This window comes from Schistocerca nitens, chromosome 11 (genome assembly GCF_023898315.1).
Source record: "Schistocerca nitens isolate TAMUIC-IGC-003100 chromosome 11, iqSchNite1.1, whole genome shotgun sequence".
Lineage (NCBI taxonomy): Eukaryota > Metazoa > Arthropoda > Insecta > Orthoptera > Acrididae > Schistocerca > Schistocerca nitens.
In genome coordinates this window covers 123376834-123398257 of record NC_064624.1, presented here as the reverse complement: position 1 = coordinate 123398257, position 21424 = coordinate 123376834, and the positions used below count along the sequence as shown (strand labels likewise).

At 42.4% G+C, this 21424-nt stretch overlaps 1 protein-coding gene across 1 annotated transcript in view; it reads right to left on the bottom strand.

Moving 5' to 3' along the window:
* Positions 1 to 7573: 7573 nt before the first annotated feature.
* Positions 7574 to 21424, bottom strand: part of LOC126213200 (ATPase family AAA domain-containing protein 3) — a 102367-nt gene continuing 88516 nt past the window's right edge. The window contains exon 10 of the mRNA XM_049940832.1: positions 7574 to 8228. Coding sequence (XP_049796789.1) covers positions 7983 to 8228 — 246 coding nt within the window. The 3' untranslated portion in view covers positions 7574 to 7982. The remainder of the gene's footprint in view (positions 8229 to 21424) is intronic.

Here is a 21424-nt window from a genome sequence, read left to right as displayed (position 1 = left end):
AAACATATCGTTATACACGGCCTTATTGGCCGACTTCTGTGCTCGTGCCTTTGGGTGGGGGGTTTGACTGTGTTGCACCCATTATGTGCTGCTCCACTTGGTCACCCATGTTTCATTAGCAGTGATAATGTTTTGCCACCAAGCATTGCCCTCATCCTCAACACACTGTTTCTTATAGTGTCCCACATCAGAGCGAGCTCGTATCTGCTGTGCAGTGAGCAGCTGCGGTACACATCGTGCGCGCACCCTAGACATTTTGAAGGTTCTTTCAAAATTGTGTGAGTACTGGAGGTGTGCAAGCTATCTCAAAGTTAGATGTGAGTCATGACAAATACCTCCCTGAATTCAGCATTTTCCTTTCTATTGTTGAGATCATGATGCCAATTACTGAGTCCCCATAAGCTCTCTTCAGGTCGTCGTACGTTTCAGTAGTTTTTTTCTTGGAGAGAACAAAAAACTTTATTGCGTAACACTGTTCGTTAAAATTAGGCATGACGATGTTTTGAGTCAATTATGAAACACTTCACTCTCACTAACTGCCAATACTCATTTGAAGGAACTATTGCTGTGAAATTTGCAGCAACTACTGATTAAATTCCATAGTTCAATGGTGCACAAACAGATATCTCAAGCAGACACTTAAGGGAAGGAAAACTGTTCAGTGCCAATCTTTATCGAACATACCTTGTATATTTACCAAAATGTTAGGTCTAAAATGATTTTTTTGCGTTTGGTTGTTGTTCTTGTTGTTGCTATTGTGGTCTTCAGACTGGTTTGATGCAGCTCTCCATGCTACTCTATCCTGTGCAAGCCTCTTCATCTCCCAGTACCTACTGCAGCCTACATCCTTCTGAATCTGCTTAGTGTATTCATCTCTTGGTCTCCCTCTACGATTTTTACCCTCCATGCTCTCCCTCCTATATTAAATTGGTGATCCCTTGATGCCAGAACATGTCCTACCAACTGATCCCTTCTTTTAGCCAGGTTGTGCCACAAAGTCTTCTTCTCCCCATTTCAATTTTGTACCACCTCATTAGCTACATGGTGTACCCACCTAACCTTCAGCATTCTTGTCTAGCACCACATTTCAAGAGCTTCTATTCTCTTCCTGTCTAAACTGTTTATCATCCATGTTTCCCTTCTGCAAGGGGGCTACTTTCAGAAAAAGACTTCCTGACACTTAAATCTATATTCGATGTTAACAAATTATCTCAATCTACACTTTATATCCTCTCTACTTTGGCCATCATCAGTTATTTTGCTGCCCAAATAGCAAAACTCATCTCAATTTGATTTCATTCCATTATTCGCGTTTTGCTTTCGTTGATGTTCATATTGAATCCTCCTTTCCAGACATTGTCCATTCTGTTCAACTGTTCTTCCAAGTTCTTTGCAGTCTATGACAGAATTACAATGTCGTCAGCAAACCTCAGAGATTTTATTTCTTTTTTCTGAACTTTAATTTCTACTCCAAAATTTTCTTTGGTTTCCTTTACTGCTTGCTTGATGTACAGATTGAATAACACCAGGGATTGGCTACAACCCTGTCTCACTCCTTTCTCAACCACTGATTCCTTTTTGATTCCCCTTGACTCATATAACTGCGAACTGGTTTTTGTACAAGTTGTAAATAGCTTTTTGCTCCCTTATTTTATCCCTACTACAGGGTGTATATATGGATAAGGAAAAAAGATTCCTGCATTATTCCCGGATTCCCCAGTTAAAAATACACTTTCTCCCAGGTGAAAATACACTTCTTTCCGTGTCAAGTGACAGTATACTTTTCCTCGGCACTGTAAAAGTCATCAATCCTTTGAATGTTTACGGTTTTATGTACCGACGTAGAATTTCTTGGCACTTTAGAAAATGAAACTCGGGGGGGGGGGGGGGGGGGGGGGGGGGGAACACGTTTTTAAAGACCTTTGATGTGCAGCAACATGTATGCTGCGTATTTTCGTATTACGAAGGTATAAATTTGAATTCCACCAAACACCGCATGTCACTTTCCGAAGCACTGAAATCGAGATTCCGCTGTGCTTTTGGTAAGCCAGTCACAGCTCATGTCACGTGATCTCGCCAGCTGATGACAGCGTAGGACACGTGATGTAGTCAGCCAATAGCAAGATCACTCGTAAGTAGCGCGAACACACAAATAAGAAAAGTTAATGGCTTAAATTAATATACATAGCATTCACATATAATATTGGTCTCTAAGATTAATAAGTTGGAAGAGAAGCTAAGCTTCCACACATAATGATGATATTTTTTGCGCATGTTACACTTTAAGATACATCACACACATGTGCCAGTAAAATTTTTAATAACAACGCAAATGTCTGATCTTCTGGGCTTGAAATTCTTCTAAATGTTCATCGTCAAAGAGTTGATTTTTTAAATGAGAGTCAAACGCTTTGTGATTTAAGAAATTCATCGTACATTCTTGCACATAGTTCATCTTGCGTAAAAGGAAATCTGCTTTGAATGTAATGCTTTTCAAACCACCATTCGCAATATTTTCCCGCGACCTGTTAGAAATAGGTTCCTTTCAGCAGTTGCAAGAAAGCATCACCACGCTTGCGCAGCTACGATGATGCAGGAAGCCCTTTTTGTACGTGTAAAACATTCAAAGATCTTACATTATGTCATAAAAGAAACAAGACATCAAAGGATACTTCAAGGTTGTTGGGATTTCGTAAACCATACTAAAATGCATAATTCAGCTTAAAATGCACATCCGTATGTAAATTCTCTTGGAGTACCAGTACTCATGTTTGGTTCTTTATTACGGCATAATGCCATACGTGCACTTGAAATGCAGCAAACAGCTAGAACTAGCCAATAGTGTGAAATTAAACACTTCGTTTCAAATAAATTGTCTGCCTCAATAAAAAGGATTAATAAAAGCCAAACCTCTTTAGCTTACTGGCAAAAAATAACTTCATTGTTCTGGAAGGCGATTAATGCTTGACTGTCAGAAAGGTGGAAATAAAATCTGAAACTATTAACATATTGTAGCCTGCCGTAATTATGCAAATGTATTTTAATTCATTTGATAGCTCCCGGCCACAAAAATCCGTTTTTGTTATCATTTAACGTGAGAGCAATAAACGAAGAGGAAACAACAAAATCACTGAACATAGACACAGGTCATGTGGAGACTCCCCACCACAACTTGGAGTGCTCTGTGCATCAGACTCGGATCTACGGTGTTTCCGAACCCGGGCAATGTTAAGTAGTGGCGCCCAGCCACACTTCTGTAACCAGAAGCGGGAGAAGGTACTGCTCATACACAACTCAACTGTGCATGCGCAAGAGCCCGCCCGCAATTGCTCAAACGAATCTAATTTAAACAGCTGTCACGTCATGCTCATCTGAGGCAATTTGTTGCTATAAAGCATTGCATAGTGTTCCTAAAGCCTTTGACACACTTTACTGTTGGCAGACGCTTGTATGAGCACTGTTTTGTTGTTGTATACGGCACATTTCCTTTGTAATTTAAGTTTTATTTTCGTTTTTTTCCCTCACATTCATGTTTTGTTGCTGCAGTATTATTCTGCAGTAGCAGGATACAATAATATCTTTTGTTAGCGTTTGGTTCTTACCAGTCAAAATCACAAAAATTTAACTAAAACAATGAAAAATTCCTGGAATTCTAAAGAATTCCCAGGTTTTTCCCGTTTTTTTTCCTGGATGAAAAAGTTCCCGGATCTCCCGGGTCGTATACACCCTGTACTACCTCCAGAGTTTTATATTACTGCAATTATTTATGCTACAGTCTGTTGTTGACAATGATATCTTGCATTAACCTAGCAAACAACAGTTAAAGGATAATTAACAGCTTTCAAAAACGATGTGAGACCACATTACTTGTGATGAGCTTTGCAAATTAGTAGGTAGGGGAGAGGGAGTATTTATATGTAACTCCCATAACAGAATCCATGCCATGATGTTTGGACACTTGCATTCAGAACTGTTGGGGTTCACTGCCATACTACTACATACGTTTTGTGGCCGTGTAGTGCAATAAATGTTGGTCCTCCAAACTTGAAAGCGTAATTATTTTGTATGTGTGGTACCATCTACCTGTGTGCCAAAAATGATCGCAATCTGTCTTGTTCTTATTGGTGGAGTTCTTTTTATGATGATCAGTGTATGAACTAAAAGTTTTGTTGGAAATACTAGGTGGAAAAAGCAGCTGGGTAATTTAGGGGGAGCAATGACTTTTCTTTGTAAATGTTTTTCTCCAAATGTACATGGACACACAGTAACGTAAAAATGCTTTCCACAACCATCAGTGTGAGTAAATTAGCACTACTGATACGCCAAGGTGATTATTTCTGCATGTTAAGATATAACTAGGCTTGTTCCACAGCCGTGAAGGCTTTCCTTCTCGAGTGGAGTTCTGGAACGTGGTGTGTGAATGAACGGGGGATCAGTATTTTCTAATTTATAGCGACACGATTTCAGTTCGGGCTGTAATAAATCATTTAAGCGATTATTTCAACAATATAAAAATCACTGAAACTTTCCTTTCCACCACATAAAATCATTTAAGCCATTGTTACTTCATTGTTTCATCTTGGCTTTTATAGAAAGCCAAGGGTACAATTGGTATATACGCTGCCTATTCCACAAGACTAGTGTATTTGGGAGGCAAGGGATCTTTGGATTCCCTCCCAGCACTCACGAAGTGAAGTGTCAAGTTACACTTGTGTAGAACATACGAGTAAGAGCTTAAGAGTTGTAGCTCTGCTGTCCTGCAGCTGAATACTAGCTGAATTCTGAGAAAATTGTTGAGTGCAAAAAAAAACATTGGACAGAAAACAGGCAACACGCAGCATTGTGAAACTCATATACAATACCATTTGACAGCATCACACTTTCTTGTACTAGTGCATTGCAGCCTAATATAGCCATTTCACACATTTCCTACATTTAAACACACTTTTTTCAGTATAGATTGGGTTTCCACACTTTATTTACACTGTGTCTTAAGCTCTACAGGTTGTTCCATCACTTTCAAACCATATCTATTTAGTACCTTCTTTTTTTTACATTTTTCATTCATTTATGGAAACAAGCATACTATATCTTGAAACAAAGTGATATGGATGCAATATGGCTGACATCAACACAAGTGACATATTGTGATATGCGTGCAAAGAAGGTGAACTTCAGTTCTCTCTCTCTCTCTCTCTCTCTCTCTCTCTCTCTCTCTCTCTCTCTCTCATCCATCGCCCCCCTCTCCATGTTGTACTTTCAGTTTTGCCTCACTTGTTGCTTTGTTTTGGGTTTATTACAATGCAGATGTGTTGGAGTACATTATACAAGCAGAGAAGGTGGCAGAGATTACACAAAAGTTGTAAAGGAAGAAAGGTTACAAGAGGGGTAACTTCAAGGCCATCAGGGACTGAACACGAGTTTGGATGAGGAAAGGGTGGGTGAAGGAACAGACGGAGACTTCAACGAAGGAGGAATCCCAGCATTAGCCTTAACTAGCAACATACAAGACCTGAGAACTAATTTTGAGACAGTCCAGGTCGATTTTTTATCTATTTCTGGTGACTCAGTTCAGTTGAACAATCTTCAGGCCAAAAGTTCCATGGTAAGGGGGCAGCACTGATGGAGTTGTGGCTTCCCGAAGTGCCAGTCAACTGTGTAGAGTAAACAACTTGTTAGGGTGCAGTTGTAGCTATTCCCAGGGTACGATGGTTTTGAACTGTTCTCAGATATTGAACTAGATGCCGTCACCTGGATAGTATATGTTACTTTGACAAGCTGACTTGTAGCCATCCTCATTCAATAATGATTACTATTGTCATTACTGCCCGAGGGTGATATGCCGGCTCATTAAAATATTACACCAAATGAATGACCACATGCAACTAAATAACAGAGAATAATTCAAGCAGTCCCGCAAGTAAACAAGCCCGCGAACAAACATTTAGTTCCATTTACAAAGCTGACAAATACTTAGTACATGGTGCGGCATGTAAAAGCGGCCCGTAGTACGCAACAGTAGTATTCCATTGTGTCTGTGCATGTCGTCAATCATGCAAAATGAAAAATGTCGTCCATACAGTTGTGCACAAACTAAACATTTCCTCTGACATACCGACACTGCGTGAAAGTTTGTTGTTGTGTACGCCAGCTGCAGCCAGCGAAACTTGTTGAAACCAGTTGAGAAAAAAGCCTCGTTGTGTGAACCCGGGTAAGTGCGAGTGTGTGATAATGCCATATTCGTTATCTGAGTGTGTCGTCATTGTTGAAGCATGCATTCATACCGGATCTTTTGTGAAAACAAAGAATTTGTTTTAGGAGACATTTCCAGGGCGTTTTGGGCCAGCAAAAAGATACACGGATTGATTGAAAAATGGTGGCATACAGGACCGGTTCAAAATGCACCCAGGAACCGACCACCACCTCTCTCCACACCTGAATTAAATAAGTAGGTACAGTAGATAATGACAAGAAGTCCTCGTAAGTCAACCAGGAGATCGAGTCAACACATTCAGGCGAGTGAGAGGTCACAGATGTGTTTTAAGGGGACTGAAGTTAAAACCGTGTTGTGCAAGAACTGAAGGTGTCTGACCTGCAAAAGGAGTGCATTTCTGTTCATGGCTGTTGAGAAATGTTGCCAGTGGTGTCTTGGACCCACTAAGGCTCATCATGAGTCATGAGGCGTGGTCCCACCTGCCTGGGCACATAAATTCCCAAAACAACTGGTATTGGCTGACAAAAAATCCACACTCTATCTACTAGGTACCCTTGCATGATGAGAAGATTGGTGTTTGGTGTGCAATTTCCACCACGTGTGTTAGGGGGCCCATATTCTTTGTGCTGACAGTGAACTGTGACGTGTATTTGGAAATTCTGAGAGAGTTTTATTCAAACTTGACAGACTAGGAGTGTCAGTTGTGTTACTTTCAGCAGGACGGTGCAACGTGCCACGCATCAGGTGCATCATTGTGCACGAGATGTTTACACCGGAGAGGACAACCAGCAAAGGCTTGTGGGCTCCTCGGACACTAGACTTGTCCACTTGTGACTTTTCCTTGTGGGTACTGCACTGCACACAACTGAAGGACACAAGACCAGGATCCAGCATGTCATCAATAGCATCACAACACACAAACTGACAGGGTACATACGAATCCCCTCAAGCACGCTCACGTGTGTGCAGAAGTGGGCGGAGGACACTTTCGGCACATACTGTGAAGGGGAGTAATCGATCGTATTCACTACATTACATTTTATTTTAAGTTCATGTGTTGACTTTACAGGCCAGTTCTATGTGCCGCAAAGTGTATTAGATGCTACTACATCACTTTGATCTGGAGACTGTTTAACTGAAGACAGCTAGCAAGAATAAATAAAAAACAAAATTCATTTCTAAGTAATCAGTTGCTGCAGTTCCACAGGTGCCACAACTAAGCTCGTCAATCGCATACGAGACAAAGCAGTACGTCCAGGTGTGGACTAGAATGCTCGCTCTTTCCGAGTGGCAGGAATCAGTAGAAATTACGAGGATTGGAAGTGGTGTAGAAACAGGAAAATCGATTAAGACAAATACAAGTGTTGCAGCACTTTTATGAATCGCACGAACACGGCACGCTACAGGAATTGCAATATAACAGCAGAAGGATCAGTTCTGAGAAACTACAGAAAATGCCCGCGCAGCAGCGGGACGGCAGGTACATCTGCGTGCCGATACACGTACTCGGACCACATACGTACACATATATCCACGTGGCAAGTGAAAAAAATTAATAACAATAACAACAGATACACAACTGTCTTAACTCCGAATCGGAACGAGACGTCTTTCCTCAGTACACTACAGCGTCGAGGCGATACGTCGGGAACGTGCCTCACAGACTACGTGCTCCATTCTGCATCCCACAGAGCCGGGCAGTGGCGTCCACGCACGTGACACTACAGCTGCCGTGCAGCGCTCCGGGCGAGATCGCGCCCGTTCCTCGCTACGTCGGCGGCCGAGGGGCGTCTGCGAAGGTGGCGCCGACCTCCGGCGCGGCGGGTCGCGGCCGGTCGCCCAGGAGGATGCGCTCCACCTCCTGCGGGGTCAGCAGGCCGCGCAGGGGGTCCTCCGCGGCAGGCGGTGCGGAGCCGGGGGCCGGGGGCGCCTGCACCGCCGGCCGGTACGAGCCCTTCTCCAGGTACATCAGTGACTTGTGCTCGCGCCGCTCTTGCTCGCTCTGCCACTGCACCTGTGGTAACACAATCATTTGAAACTTGTATATTATGCACATTTTGTTTCAGTAATTACGTACGGTGTAATTGTCTGGGGGACTGAGGAAACTGATCTACTCAAAGCTTCTGGATTACAGAAAAAGGGTCATCCGAGCCACAGTGGGAGCTAAAAAGAAACAACACTGCAAGTCTTTATTTGAAAAGCTCAATTTAATGTCCATTCTGAGTGTGTATACGAGGTGAACAGAGAGGTAAGCCCACCTTTCAAGAAAACATGTTATATGGACATGGGTCTAGAAACACTATCTCCACATTAAGCTGTTTCTGCAAGGGTCACTCCAAAAGAAATGCACACTTTTTTTTTTAAGTCCATCTTTTATTCTACATGTTTGAAAGTTTTACAGTGTGTATATACATCCTTTAGGAACAATATTTTCATTTCTCCACATAATTTCCATCCCAACTGCCGTACGCCATCTTGGGACCAGCGCCTGTATACCCGCACGGTAAAATTCTGGACCGACCTATCGGAGCCTCTGTTTGGCAGCATGCACAAGGGAGTCATCATCTTCAAACCTTGTTCCACGAAGAGAGTCTTTCAGTTTCCCAAAGAGATGATAGTCACATGGAGCCAGGTCAGGACTATAAGGCGGGTTTTTCAGTGTTGTCCATCCGGGTTTTGTGATCGCTTTCACGGTTTTTTGACTGACACGTGGCCGTGCATTGTCGTGCAACAGAACATGCTGCTTTTGCCGATGTGGTCGAACACAATTCGTTCACTGTGATGCGTCTGTCAGCAGTCACCAATTCGGTAACTCCCTGCACATTGTCTGGAGTGTGTGCAGTACGAGGCCTGCCGCTGCGAGGACAATCCTCAATATTGCCGTGCCCACTTTCGTCACGTAACCTGCTCGACCACCGACTAACTGTACTGCGATCGACAGCAGCATCTCCGTACACCTTTTTCAACCTCTTGTGGATGTTTCCCACTGTCTCGTTTGCACACCACAGGATTCTATGACAGCACGTTGCTTCTGACAAAAGTCAAATGTAGCAGTCATCTTTAAGACATGCTGTGATGGCACCACTCAGAGGAACAGGTAGAACTAAGTTTGAAAACAAGTGGGAAGGATGTATCTACACACTGTAAAACTTTCACACATGCAGAATGAAAACTGTATTTTTACAAAAATATTGTGCATTTCTTTTGGAGTGACCCTCATATAACTCTTCAACACACAGTGCGAAACACGCATGAAAAGAACTTTACAGCACAGTACCTCACACCTACCTAAATGAAACGTTCAAAAATCCCTCCATTTGCGAGGAAGCGAGCATCAAACCTGACATGCTGATGTATGCCTGGAGAACTGTGTATTGTTTCACAGCCTTCCACAACAGGGCCACGAAGACAGTCTTATACCAGGATTCTGAACACCTGAGTGTTCAAATTCTGCCACACATAAAAGTCTATAGTGGGTTGAGGCACGGAAAATGTAGAACCAGTTCGTCTCTACCTATCCATCTGTCACAGTATTTGTTGTTTAGAGGCCTTCTAACACTAACATTGGAATGATGAGGAACACCACTGTACATGAAGTACAGGTTTTGTCTCTGGTTCTTGGAAGTAGTGGAAGGATTGGTGGATGTAAGAGGAAATGGCATACGAGATCTGTTTCCAGACTAGGACTGGGGGATAGTGTATGTCTGTGAAGGCCTTGGTGAGACCCTCAGCATACTGGGCAAAGGAGTCCTTGTCACTACAGATACGCCATCCCCGGGTGTATGGAAGTAACTTTTTGGTGTGGAAGGGATGACATGTTGAAATGCAGTTAATGTTGGTGGTTGGCGGGTTTAATGTGAAGAGAGGTGTGGATGGAGCCATCAGAGATGAGGAGATCAACATCCAGGAAGGTGGCACTCTGGGTTGACGAGGACCAGGTGAAGAGGATAGGAGAGAAGGTGTTCAGGTTGTGAAGAACTGGACACACGATGTCTTGGCCCTGAGTCCAGATCATGAAGATACTATCAATGAACCTGAATAATATTAGGGTTCTGACAGTTTGGAAGGCTAGAAAGGTCTACTCTAGATGGCCCATAAATAGGTTGGCACAGGAGGGTGGTTATGCCACAGATTTGTTCGTACATGTGCCCTTCAAAGGAGAAAAATTTTTGGGTTAGGTTACAGTCAGTAAGGTGTATGAGAAATGAGGTAGTGGGCTTGGAGTCTGAAGGAAACTGGGAGAGGTAGTTTTCAACAGCAGTTGATGAGGGATGTTGGTGTATAGGGAGGTGGCTTCAACAGTGACGAGTAGGCATCTAGGAGGTAAAAGGGTGCAGCTTGTGGGGAGTTGTTGAAGGAAGTGTTTGGCACCTTTGAAGCAGGAGGTTAGATTTCCAGCAATCGGCTGGAAGGTGTTGGTCAATTAGGGCCAAAATTCTTTCAGAGGGGGCACAATAACCAGCTACAATGGGGTGTTCAAAATTGTTGGGTTCGTTAATTTTGGAGAAATGGATTCGGGGGAGAGGTTCTAAACGGGCCTAAGGCTTTAAGCACGGATTTGGAGGTTATGTTGAACTCTGCGATGAGCTCAGTCATGCAGAGTGTATAAGTGGAGGAGTCAGATAATTGGCAGAGACCTTCATCCAAGTAGTCACTGTGATTCATAACAACAATGAGGGAACCTTTGTCTGCAGGTGGGACGATTATGTCAGGATTTGTTTTGTGGTTGTGTATGGCTGCCCTTTCTTCTGCTGAAGGGTTGGTGTTTTGAGGGAGCGGCTAGGGAAGGGTGGTGAGGCTAAGATGGAGGTAAGGAATTCCTGGAAGGTGACCAGCGAGTAGTTAGGTGGGGAGCATCATAGTTGGATGGTGGTATGAACTGGTAGAGTGAGGATTCAATGTTGGTATTAGGTTGGCTTTGGTTGAAGGTTTGGTGGCAAGTAAGCGTTTCCTCTGTAAGGATCAGGAGGGCAGTAGGTCACTGACCAGTCCAGCATGGGGAGTAGGGCTAATGGTGAGGCCTTTGCATAGAACCGAAACTTCTGTGGGCTAAGGGTTTTGGTGGAAAGGTTAACAACAGTGTTACAGGAATGTTTAGGCTCTGGACTTGATGGATTTTGTTGGTAGAGCTGTTGGGGGTTGTGGCAAGTTGATAAGGTCAGCTGGGTAGGGTCCGTGTGCTATGAGGGGTTGACGAGAAGAAACACTGTAGGTAGGGTAGCGGTTGGGCAGTGGCGTCCCAAGGCGGCAGTAGAATGTCAGCAGGTTGGATTCCTATGGAGGTGCTGTCTGGGATGCTCCTCCAGGTGCTGCAGTGCAAGGGATTCAATTTCAGGGATGTTATGTATGTGGCACATACTGCACAGAAGTATTATCTTGCAGAGGGATCAGAGGTGGTTCTCTGATGCCTATGCTTGGAGATATGTTTTTGCAATAAGGTTTCTGAGGGCCAGAGACTGGTAGAATCTGAAAAGGAGAAAGTTACTCTGAAAGGAAGGGTGGTATCCAGAGATAGGAATCTTTTTTTGGGAGGGGAGGGGGCGGGGGGGATCCATAGTTCAGGTAGCTTTTAAGAAACAGAATGTGGGGCTGAGGTTTAGCCAAGGAAAGGTATACTTTTCTAAACTGGTGCAGAAAGATGGAGCATGGGTCCATAGAGGTAGGAATGGCGTACGCGAAACGGGACCGATGTGGAAATGGGCAAATGAAGATGTTAGATGATTGTGAGGGGAAGTCACACACACATGACTTCTATCTCTGGCTTCTCGGGCCAGACAAACTAAAAAGTGTCAAACGAGAGCAATAATATGTAGTGGAGGAGAGATGGGGGAGGGGAGAAAAAGCAGGGTAGAGGTGGGGAAGAGAAAACATGCTGCCTGGTGGAACATGCGGGGACTAGTCGTGGCAGGGAAGGCTACGTGGCGCAGTGTCAGGCTTACGACCCACCCTCACAACGTCACTTCTGGCAGTACCTCACCTCCTATCTTCGTCAACAGACGGAATGGCTGCGGATGCAGAAAGCATTTTCAGTGTATGTACAGATTTTCAGAAATCCAAATCCATGATCTTTTCACAACTTTTTTTGTGAAAGCTTAAAGCACAAGCTTGCGTTGCCTGCACTGCACACTTAAAGTACATGGAAGCTGAGCAAGTTCATTCCCCCACCCCACAACACTCAACCTCTTCCTGCAGGAACCACACTGCATTCTCCCCGCTCCCTCCGTTCTGCAGATGGCAAGTTATGATGTGGAAAAAATTTTTTGGCTGTGAAAAATGAATTTCACTCTGATTGGCGTTGTTGTTGTTGTTGTTGTTGTTGTTGTGGTGGTGGTGGTCTTCAGTCCTGAGACTGGTTTGATGCAGCTCTCCATGCTACTCTATCCTGTGCAAGCTTCTTCATCTCCCAGTACCTACTGCAGCCTACATCCTTCTGCATCTGCTTTGTGTATTCATCTCTTGGTCTCCCTCTACGATTTTTACCCTCCACACTGCCCTCCAATACTAAATTGGTGATCCCTTGATGCCTCAGAACATGTCCTACCAAACGATCCCTTCTTCTAGTCAAGTTGTGCCATAAACTCCTCTTCTCCCTAATTCTATTCAATACCTCCTCATTAGTTATGTGATCTACTCATCTAATCTTCAGCATTCTTCTGTAGCACCACATTTCAAAAGCTTCTATTCTCTTCTTGTCCAAACTATTTATCGTCCATGTTTCACTTCCATACATGGCTACACTCCATACGAATACTTTCAGAAAAAGACTTCCTGGCACTTAAATCTACACTCGACGTTACCAAATTTTTCTTCTTTAGAAATGCTTTCCTTGCCATTGCCAGTCTACATTTTATATCCTCTCTACTTCGACCATCATCAGTTATTCTGCTCTCCAAATAGCAAAACTCCTTTACTACTTTAAGTGTCTCACTTCCTAATCCAATTCCCTCAGCACCACCCGAGTTAACTCAACTACATTCCATTATCCTCGTTTTGCTTTTGTCGATGTTCATCTTATATCCTCCTTTCAAGACACTGTCCATTCCGTTCAACTGCTCTTCCAAGTCCTCTGCTGTCTCTGACAGAATTACAATGTCGTCAGCAAACCTCAAAGTTTTTATTTCTTCTCCATGGATTTGAATACCTACTCCGAATTTTTCTTTTGTTTCCTTCACTGCTTGCTCACTGATTGACCTTAACACCTTTAAAACAAGATTAAAATTAAAATAGTTTTATATTAATTATTAAAAACCTTTGGTATATGAATTAAAGAGATTTAAACAGAAGTTAAGTGGGCACAATTAGACACACAGCTGTTCTAGCCGATACTCCTCCAGCAAACTCATGAGCAAGCAGCACAGCCGTGGGCAGAGCTACAATTTATACGTCACCTCCACTGGGTGTATACACCGTAAATAGCTCAATGAAGCTATGCCTCCAAATTTTTCCATTCGCACCCGGCCCTCGAGGTTGCAAATCACAGTAGCAGACACTTTGCTAACATGGCTTGCACAGACGGACACACAAGTCCCCAACAGATAGAAAAGACTTGTAAGAATTCTGGTGAATATTGTATGTCTAATTTTATTAAATGGACTGCTGGGTATTACATTTTTTGGGGTAGCGCTAACTTGCTACTCCATTCTAGAACCACACCTAACTGACACACAAAAACTGATTCTGGCATTGTGTTAGTAGTAGTAGTAGTAGTAGAAGAAGAAGAAGAGGCTGGATTAGCAAATCTCTTAAAGGAAATGTCACACACAGAACCTGATAATTACATCATCTTACTCTGAATTGGCAGTGAAACTTGATAAATGTTTTTGATTTTCTTCATTCCCACATAGAAAAATCAGCAAGTACTTGAAAGTTTATTTGCCTCTCCTTTGGTCCCCTAATGACAGTTCTTCAAAATGCCACAAAGAGGGAATATAAAGCCTACATCATCTGTGGAAGAACTGAGAACTTCAATTTTTTTTATTTTATAGCATTCCTGCTTCTATGTTGTGTGTAGAATATTTATTTCCTATTTCCTGTGTGATATACGGATGGGAAATATGTGACATTTTTACCATTTTGGTAACTGCCAGTGCTAGTTTGCTTTTATTCTAGATCATAGTTTTCACAATTGTGGAAACCCGCAATAAAATGAGACAGATTGTAATAAAACTCTTTTACACTAAACATATGTGGCAAAACTGACACAAGCAATGTCATTCATGTTGTAAAATTTTCCATCAATCAAAATTTCTGTCACACATGCTCTATGTTTGACAACCATGTCAAACAGCACCATACACAGTCAAATACACTGACAGAAAAAGAAATCTCAACACCAAGAAGCAGTTGTGTGACAAACAAAAGATGGTAGACATTTTTCTACATCTGAAAAATGATACCACCAGTTGCATAAGAGTAGCAACATTGTGGGCCACACTAATTACAGCCACATACAATGTGCAATACATTTCTGGGCCACAACTGTTTAAACAGCCTTATTATGGCTACAAAATGGACCAAAGCAAGCTATAGTGGAAGTGAGTGTGGCTCCCCCACATTTACATGCCACAAGCAAAAATGTTAGTAGGTAAGAGAGATATCCAGCTTCAAGGTTGTACTCTTATTTAAGTAGTCAAACTACGTTTGAAACTTGTGAACTGATGCCAGATACATACTTCTCCAGGATCTTGAAACACTATTTTGAATATATCATAAAATTAATTGGCCAACAACTGGTAAGACCAATATCTATATGAAACGCTGTATACCAGTTGCAACCAGATTGGGGATCACCTTTTTTTTGGTTACTGGTGATCCACACGGAAGTTTGACGCATCTCTTTTAAGTTCACTTCTCACCAATATTCCTCTTGATACAAATTTCCAGCTTGGTCCTACAGGTATTTTATCTTTTCAAGTGTTGCTTTGTTTTCCGAAGCTTGAAGTCAAAGACTTCTTACATTTATCTTAGTTGGTATGGTACTAGCTAATACACAAATCCTTTCAGTATTGAGAACACAATCACTGGTGAAAGCTGACTTCACAGTTCTTATTGGACTGGCATTGTGTCTACTGAGCATTCTTCTCTCGCTAGGAACCGAATTGGCTTTTTAGAGGGTGGGCAACACCAAACAAGTGTGCATTAGTGACCTCAGCTCTAAAGTGACGTGTCATGTCCGACTGTGACGACTGCTCATCAGTGTTGTTATTGGACTAATGTGTACTTCACACTTTTGGTTAGAATGCTTTGTAATCAGCACATGCTGAACATGCACCTGATGTGTGGACTTACAAACAGCAATGCTTCTGCAGCTGGACATTTGTATACTGAACAATACCCTAGATATTTACAGAAAAATAAAGACCTTTCAAAAGAATACATATACATCTTATGGACACAGGCCCTTTTGAGAGGAGATTCTTTCATCATGGAAGATCAAATAGTGACAGAACACTTGCTTTACAAGACTGAGTACTTCATGATATTGAAGACAATAACTGCTGTAGTATGGAAGAAATAGTAGAAAAATAAGAATATGAGTCACTGAAACAGATTGCAAATCCATGAAAGCTCGGTCACTGGGAACGTGTTCAGTACCACACATTCTGTCTACCATACTACTCACTGACAAAGCACAATTTACCAGGGATGGAGTGCAGCACAGAATTTTCACAACACTTGTGTATGGACAAACTCAATAGCTGACAGTTGATAGTTGATGGTTGGAGAGATGACACATTATCTGCAAATCCAGTAATGCTGGCAACTGATGGGTTATGCATGGGGATCGTATCAACCTGTACCGCATCAAAACAGCCTGAAGATGACGCAATGAAGTGTCGAAACTGGTAGTGGCAAAATAAAATAAAATCATAAGGACGGCTGTAGGTTTTTTTTATTTTTTGTCACGATTGACAAAAGATTCCAGAATAGTCCCCCATTCAGATCTCTGGGAGGGGACTGACATGGTGGCAGTGACCATGAGAAAAAGATTGAATAATCAACAAAAGGATAATGTTCTACGAATCAGGGTGCGGAATGTCAGAAGCTTGAACATAGTAGGGAGACTAGAAAATCTGAAAATGGAAATGCAAAGCCTCAATCTAGATATAGTGGTGGTCAATGAAGTGAAATGGAAAGAAGAAAAGGATTTCTGGTCAAATAAGTATAGGGTAATACAAACAGCAGCAGAAAACAGTAAAATGGGAGTAGGATTCGTTACGAATAGGACGGTAATGCAGAGAGTGTGTTACTGTGAGCAGTTTACTGATAGTGTTGTTCTTATCAGAATCGACAGCAAACCAGCACCGACAATGATAATTCAGCTATGTATGCAGATGTCGCAAGTTTAAGATGAAGAGAGAGAGAGAGAGAAAGTATATGAGGATATTGAAAGGGTAATACAGTATGTAAAGGGAGATGAAAATCTAACAGTCGTGGGAGACTGGAATGGAGTTGTAGGAGAAAGAGTAGAAGAAAAGGTTACAGGAGAATATGGGTTTGGAACAAGGAATGAGAGAGGACAAAGACTAATTGAGTTGTGTAACAAGTTTCAGCTAGTAATAGCGAATACCCTGTTCAAGAATCACAAGAGGAGGAGGTATACTTGGAAAAGGCCGCATGATACGGGAAGATTTCAGTTAGATTACACTGTCGTCAGACAGGGATTCCGAAATCAGATACTGGATTGTAAGGCATACCCAGGAGCAAATATAGACTCGGATCGCAATATAGTGGACATGAAGAGTAGGCTGAAGTTTAAGACATTAGTCAGGAAGAATCAATACACAAAGAAGTGGGATACAGAAGTACTAAAGAATGACAAGATTCACTTGGAGTTCTCTAAGGCTATAGATATAGCAATAAGGAATAGCTCAGTAGGCAGTACAGTTAAAGAGCAAAGGACATCTCTAAAAAGGGCCATCACAGAATCTGGAAAGAAAAACATAGGTACAAATAAGATAACTGCAAAGAAACCATGGGTAAAAGAAGAAATACTTCATTTGATCAATGAAAGGAGGAAGTACAAAAATGTTCTGGGAAACTCAGGAATACAAAAATACAAGTCGCTGAATGAAATAAAAAGGAAATGCAAGGAAGGTAAGATGAAATGGCTGCATGAAAAATGTGAAGAAATCAAAAAAGAAGTGATTGTCGGAAGGGCAGACTCAGCATACAGGAAAGTCAAAACAACCTTTGGTGACATTAAAAGCAACGGTGGTAACATTAAGAGTGCAACGGGAATTCCACTGTTAAATGCAGAGGAGAGAGCAGATAGGTGGAAAGAATACATTGAAAGTCTATGAGGGGGAAGATTTGTATGATGTGATAGAAGAAGAAACAGGAGTCGATTTAGAAGAGATAGGGGACCCAGTATTAGAATCAGAATTTAAAAGAGCTTTGGAGGATTTTAGGTCGAATAAGGCAGAAGGGATAGATAACATTCCAACATCATTGGGGGAAGTGGTAACAAAACGACTATTCACTTTGGTGTGCAGAATGTATGAGTCTGGCGACATACCATCTGACTTTCGGAAAAATATCATCCACACAATTCTGAAGACTGCAAGAGCTGACAAGTGTGAGAATTATCACACAATCAGCTTAACAGTTCATGCATCCAAGCTGCTGGTAAGAATAATTACAGAAGAATGGAAAAGAAAATTGAAGATGTGCTAGATGACAATCAGTTTGGGTTTAGAAAAGGTAAAGGCATGAGAGAGGCAATTCTGATTTTGTGGTTGATAATGAAAGCAAGACTAAAGAAAAATGAAGACACGTTCATAGGATTTGTCGACCTGGAAAAAGCCTTCGACAATGTAAAATGGTGCAAGGTATTCAAAATTCTGAGAAGAATAGGGGTAAGCTATAGGGAGAGATGGGTAATATACAATATGTACAATAGCCAAGAGGGAAAATAAGAGTGGACGACCAAGAACAAAGTGCTCAGATCAAACAGGGATGTAGTCTTTCCACCCTACTGTTCAATCCACATATCGAAGAAGCAATGCTGGAAATAAAAGAAAGGTTCAGGAGTGGAATTAAAATTCAAGGTGAAAGGATATTAATGACACGATTCGCCGATGACATAGCTATCCTGCGTGAAAGTGAAGAAGAATTACATGATCTGCTGAAAGGAATGAGCAATGTAATGAATACAGAATATAGACTGACAGTAAATCAAAGAAAGACGAAAGTAATGAGATGCAACAGAAGTGAGAACAGTGAGAAACTTAACATCAGGATTGATGGTCACGAGTAGATGAAGTTAAGGAATTCTGCTATCTCGGCAGTAAAATAACCAATGATGGATGTAGCAAGGAGGACATGAAAAGCAGACTAGTAATGGCAAAAACTACATTCCTGGCTAAGAGAAGTCTACTAGTATCAAATACTGGCCTTAATTTGAGGAAGAAATTTCTAAGAACATACGTCTGCAGTACAGCACGGTATGGTAGTGAAACATGGAAACAGGAGAGAATCGAAGCATTTGAGGTACGGCGCTACAGACGGATGTTGAAAATTAGTTGGACTGATAAGGTAAGGAGTAAGGAAGTTCTGTGCAGAATCTGAGAGGAAACAAGTATGTGAAATACACTGACAAGGGGAAGGGATAGTATGATAGGACATCTGTTAGGACATCAGGGAATGACTTCCGTGGTACTAGAGGGAATGGTAGAGGGCAAAAACTGTAGAGGAAGGCAGAGATTGGAATACCCCTAGCAGGATGTGGAAAACCGCCTAAAAACCACATCCAGGCTGGCCGGCATAGCGGCCCTCGTCGTCAATCCGCCGGGCGGATTCGATCCGGGGCCGGCGCACCTACCAGATTCCAGGAAGCGGCACGTTAGCACTCTCAGCTACTCTGGCGGGTGGTTGCAAATATGTAGACGTGAAGAATAAATTTACTTTTCAGCACGCCTTCATACACGAAACAGAAGCTGTAGTTGAGAAGGGAGACAGATGGAGCTGTAGCCTCTCTGAAGTTCTTCTATCGAGAACAGAAGCACGTCAGCCAAGTTTGCATGGAAAGCTCCCAGAGCAGTAATCAAAAAACCTCCATTACAAAAGTAGTCCTCCACAACACTGTATATCAGGGTGTACTGAAAGCTAATGCCTCCGAATTGCTTATATAAAAACTCATAAACTTTTTTAGTATAACAAACATTATTAACGTTTTACATCTTTATTCCTCATTTCGATTCCCGGCCGGGTTGGAGATTTTCTCTGCCTGGGGACTGGTGTTTGTGTTGTCTGCATCATCATAATCATCAACATCATCACCTGTGACAGTGGCTCGATTGGATTGTGAAAAAAACTGGACTGTGTAACAACTGGGACTTTGTACGGTCGCTGATGACCGCGATGTTGAGCGCCCCACAAACCAAATATCGTCATCATCATCATCATCGTCATCATTCGACATTTATGCATATTTGCAGACTTCTGCCACTAGAGAGCTCCGAATTGTGGCTCTATGTAACGTAACTATGAGGGCGTGACAAAGAATACTGTAATCTAATTTCGAATTCGACGAGTTGGAAGCACACATGGAACATCTTCTCCTGTAGCATGGCAATGTCGTACCACATATGATTGCTGCGACATCTGTAAGAATCCTTGGGTTCATTGTCGTCGATCATCCTCCATACAGTCCCGGCTCGCCCCATTTGTTTCCAGATCTTCACTTTCGTAGCGTTCAAGCGGTACAAGCAGAGGTGAGGTTGAGACTCCGTCAACAGAGTCAGATGTTCTACAGTGACGGTATCAGCGAACAGCTCTCGCTAGGAGAAATGTGTTCGTCGCCGGGGTGAGTTTGTTGAGAAATAAGTATGTCGGCATGAAGAACACAAATATAGAATGTGGATAATGTTGTTTTATTAAGATTTTTCACATAAAAAATCGGAGACGCAGACGTTCAGTTTCCAATGAATGGAAAGGTTGTCAGGGGCTCGTATTTCTTAGCCAGTCATTAGATTATAATAATAGTTAGGAAATGTATCTTTTAGATAAATACACTTTTTTCAAATTGAGGAGGAGGAGGACGAGGAGATTAGTGTTTAACGTCCCGTCGACAACGAGGTCATTAGAGACGGAGCGCAAGCTCGGGTGAGGGAAGGATGGGGAAGGAAATTGGCCGTGCCCTTTCAAAGGAACCATCCCGGCATTTGCCTGAAGCGATTTAGGGAAATCACGGAAAACCTAAATCAGGATGGCCGGAGACGGGATTGAACCGTCGTCCTCCCGAATGCGAGTCCAGTGTGCTAACCACTGCGCCACCTCGCTCGGTTTCAAATTGAGAAAAATAGAAACGTTGAGGTTCGCCGACAACATGTACATTGAGCAGACAGTAAAAGAAATTAAGGACAAATTAAAAAAGAATTAACTGATTGATTGAGGGGGATAGGGACTAAACAGCGAGATCATCAGTCCTGTGGTTCCAAAGTTACACACTGAAGAGAGAGGGTCCATTAAAAGTGGGGAGAGAGGAGTCAAACTATAAAACGAGGAAGTTAAAACACAAATAGTAGAAGGTATAAAACGGTAGTCCAAATCTAAAAACAGGGAACACAGAGGGATAAAAGGGTCGTCTTTGCAAGTGGGAGTGGTCATGGGTCCCAGACTGAGGAAGCATGAAGACAGACCACAACTACAGCCAACCAGCCAGCTCCTGGTACAGGAGCAAAGCAAAACCTTATATCTGAAAATAAAAGCCACTTTCACAGAGGAAACTGAGGACCGATTCGACAATCTGTGAATCGTCCGCCGATATTAAATTTAAGGAATCTGGAAAACTATACTTAGTACAAAGGGTCAAAAGAAGGGGACATTCCAACAATATATGGAATACTGTCAGTCTGGCTCCACAACCACATCTTGGGATGGTTCGTTACGCAAGAGGAAACAGTGAGTGAGTCCGGTATGACCAACACACAGACAGCATAAGACAGTGGACTCCTTCCATCAGGAGTGGAAGGAAGAGTGCCAAATGCAGTGGACTCCTTGATTGTGTGACATTTATTACTTTTGGGCAAAGAGAGATTTCACGTAGATTGGCATATCAGTAGCTGGAATCGAGAAAAAGGAATGGAGGGGGTTATCTGCTTTTCTAGCCACATGGTCAGCCAGTTCATTTCCTGGGATGCCCACAGGACTCGGGACCCAGAGAAAGACAACCGAGCAGATGGCACTGCTAATGGCAGAAAGGTGGTC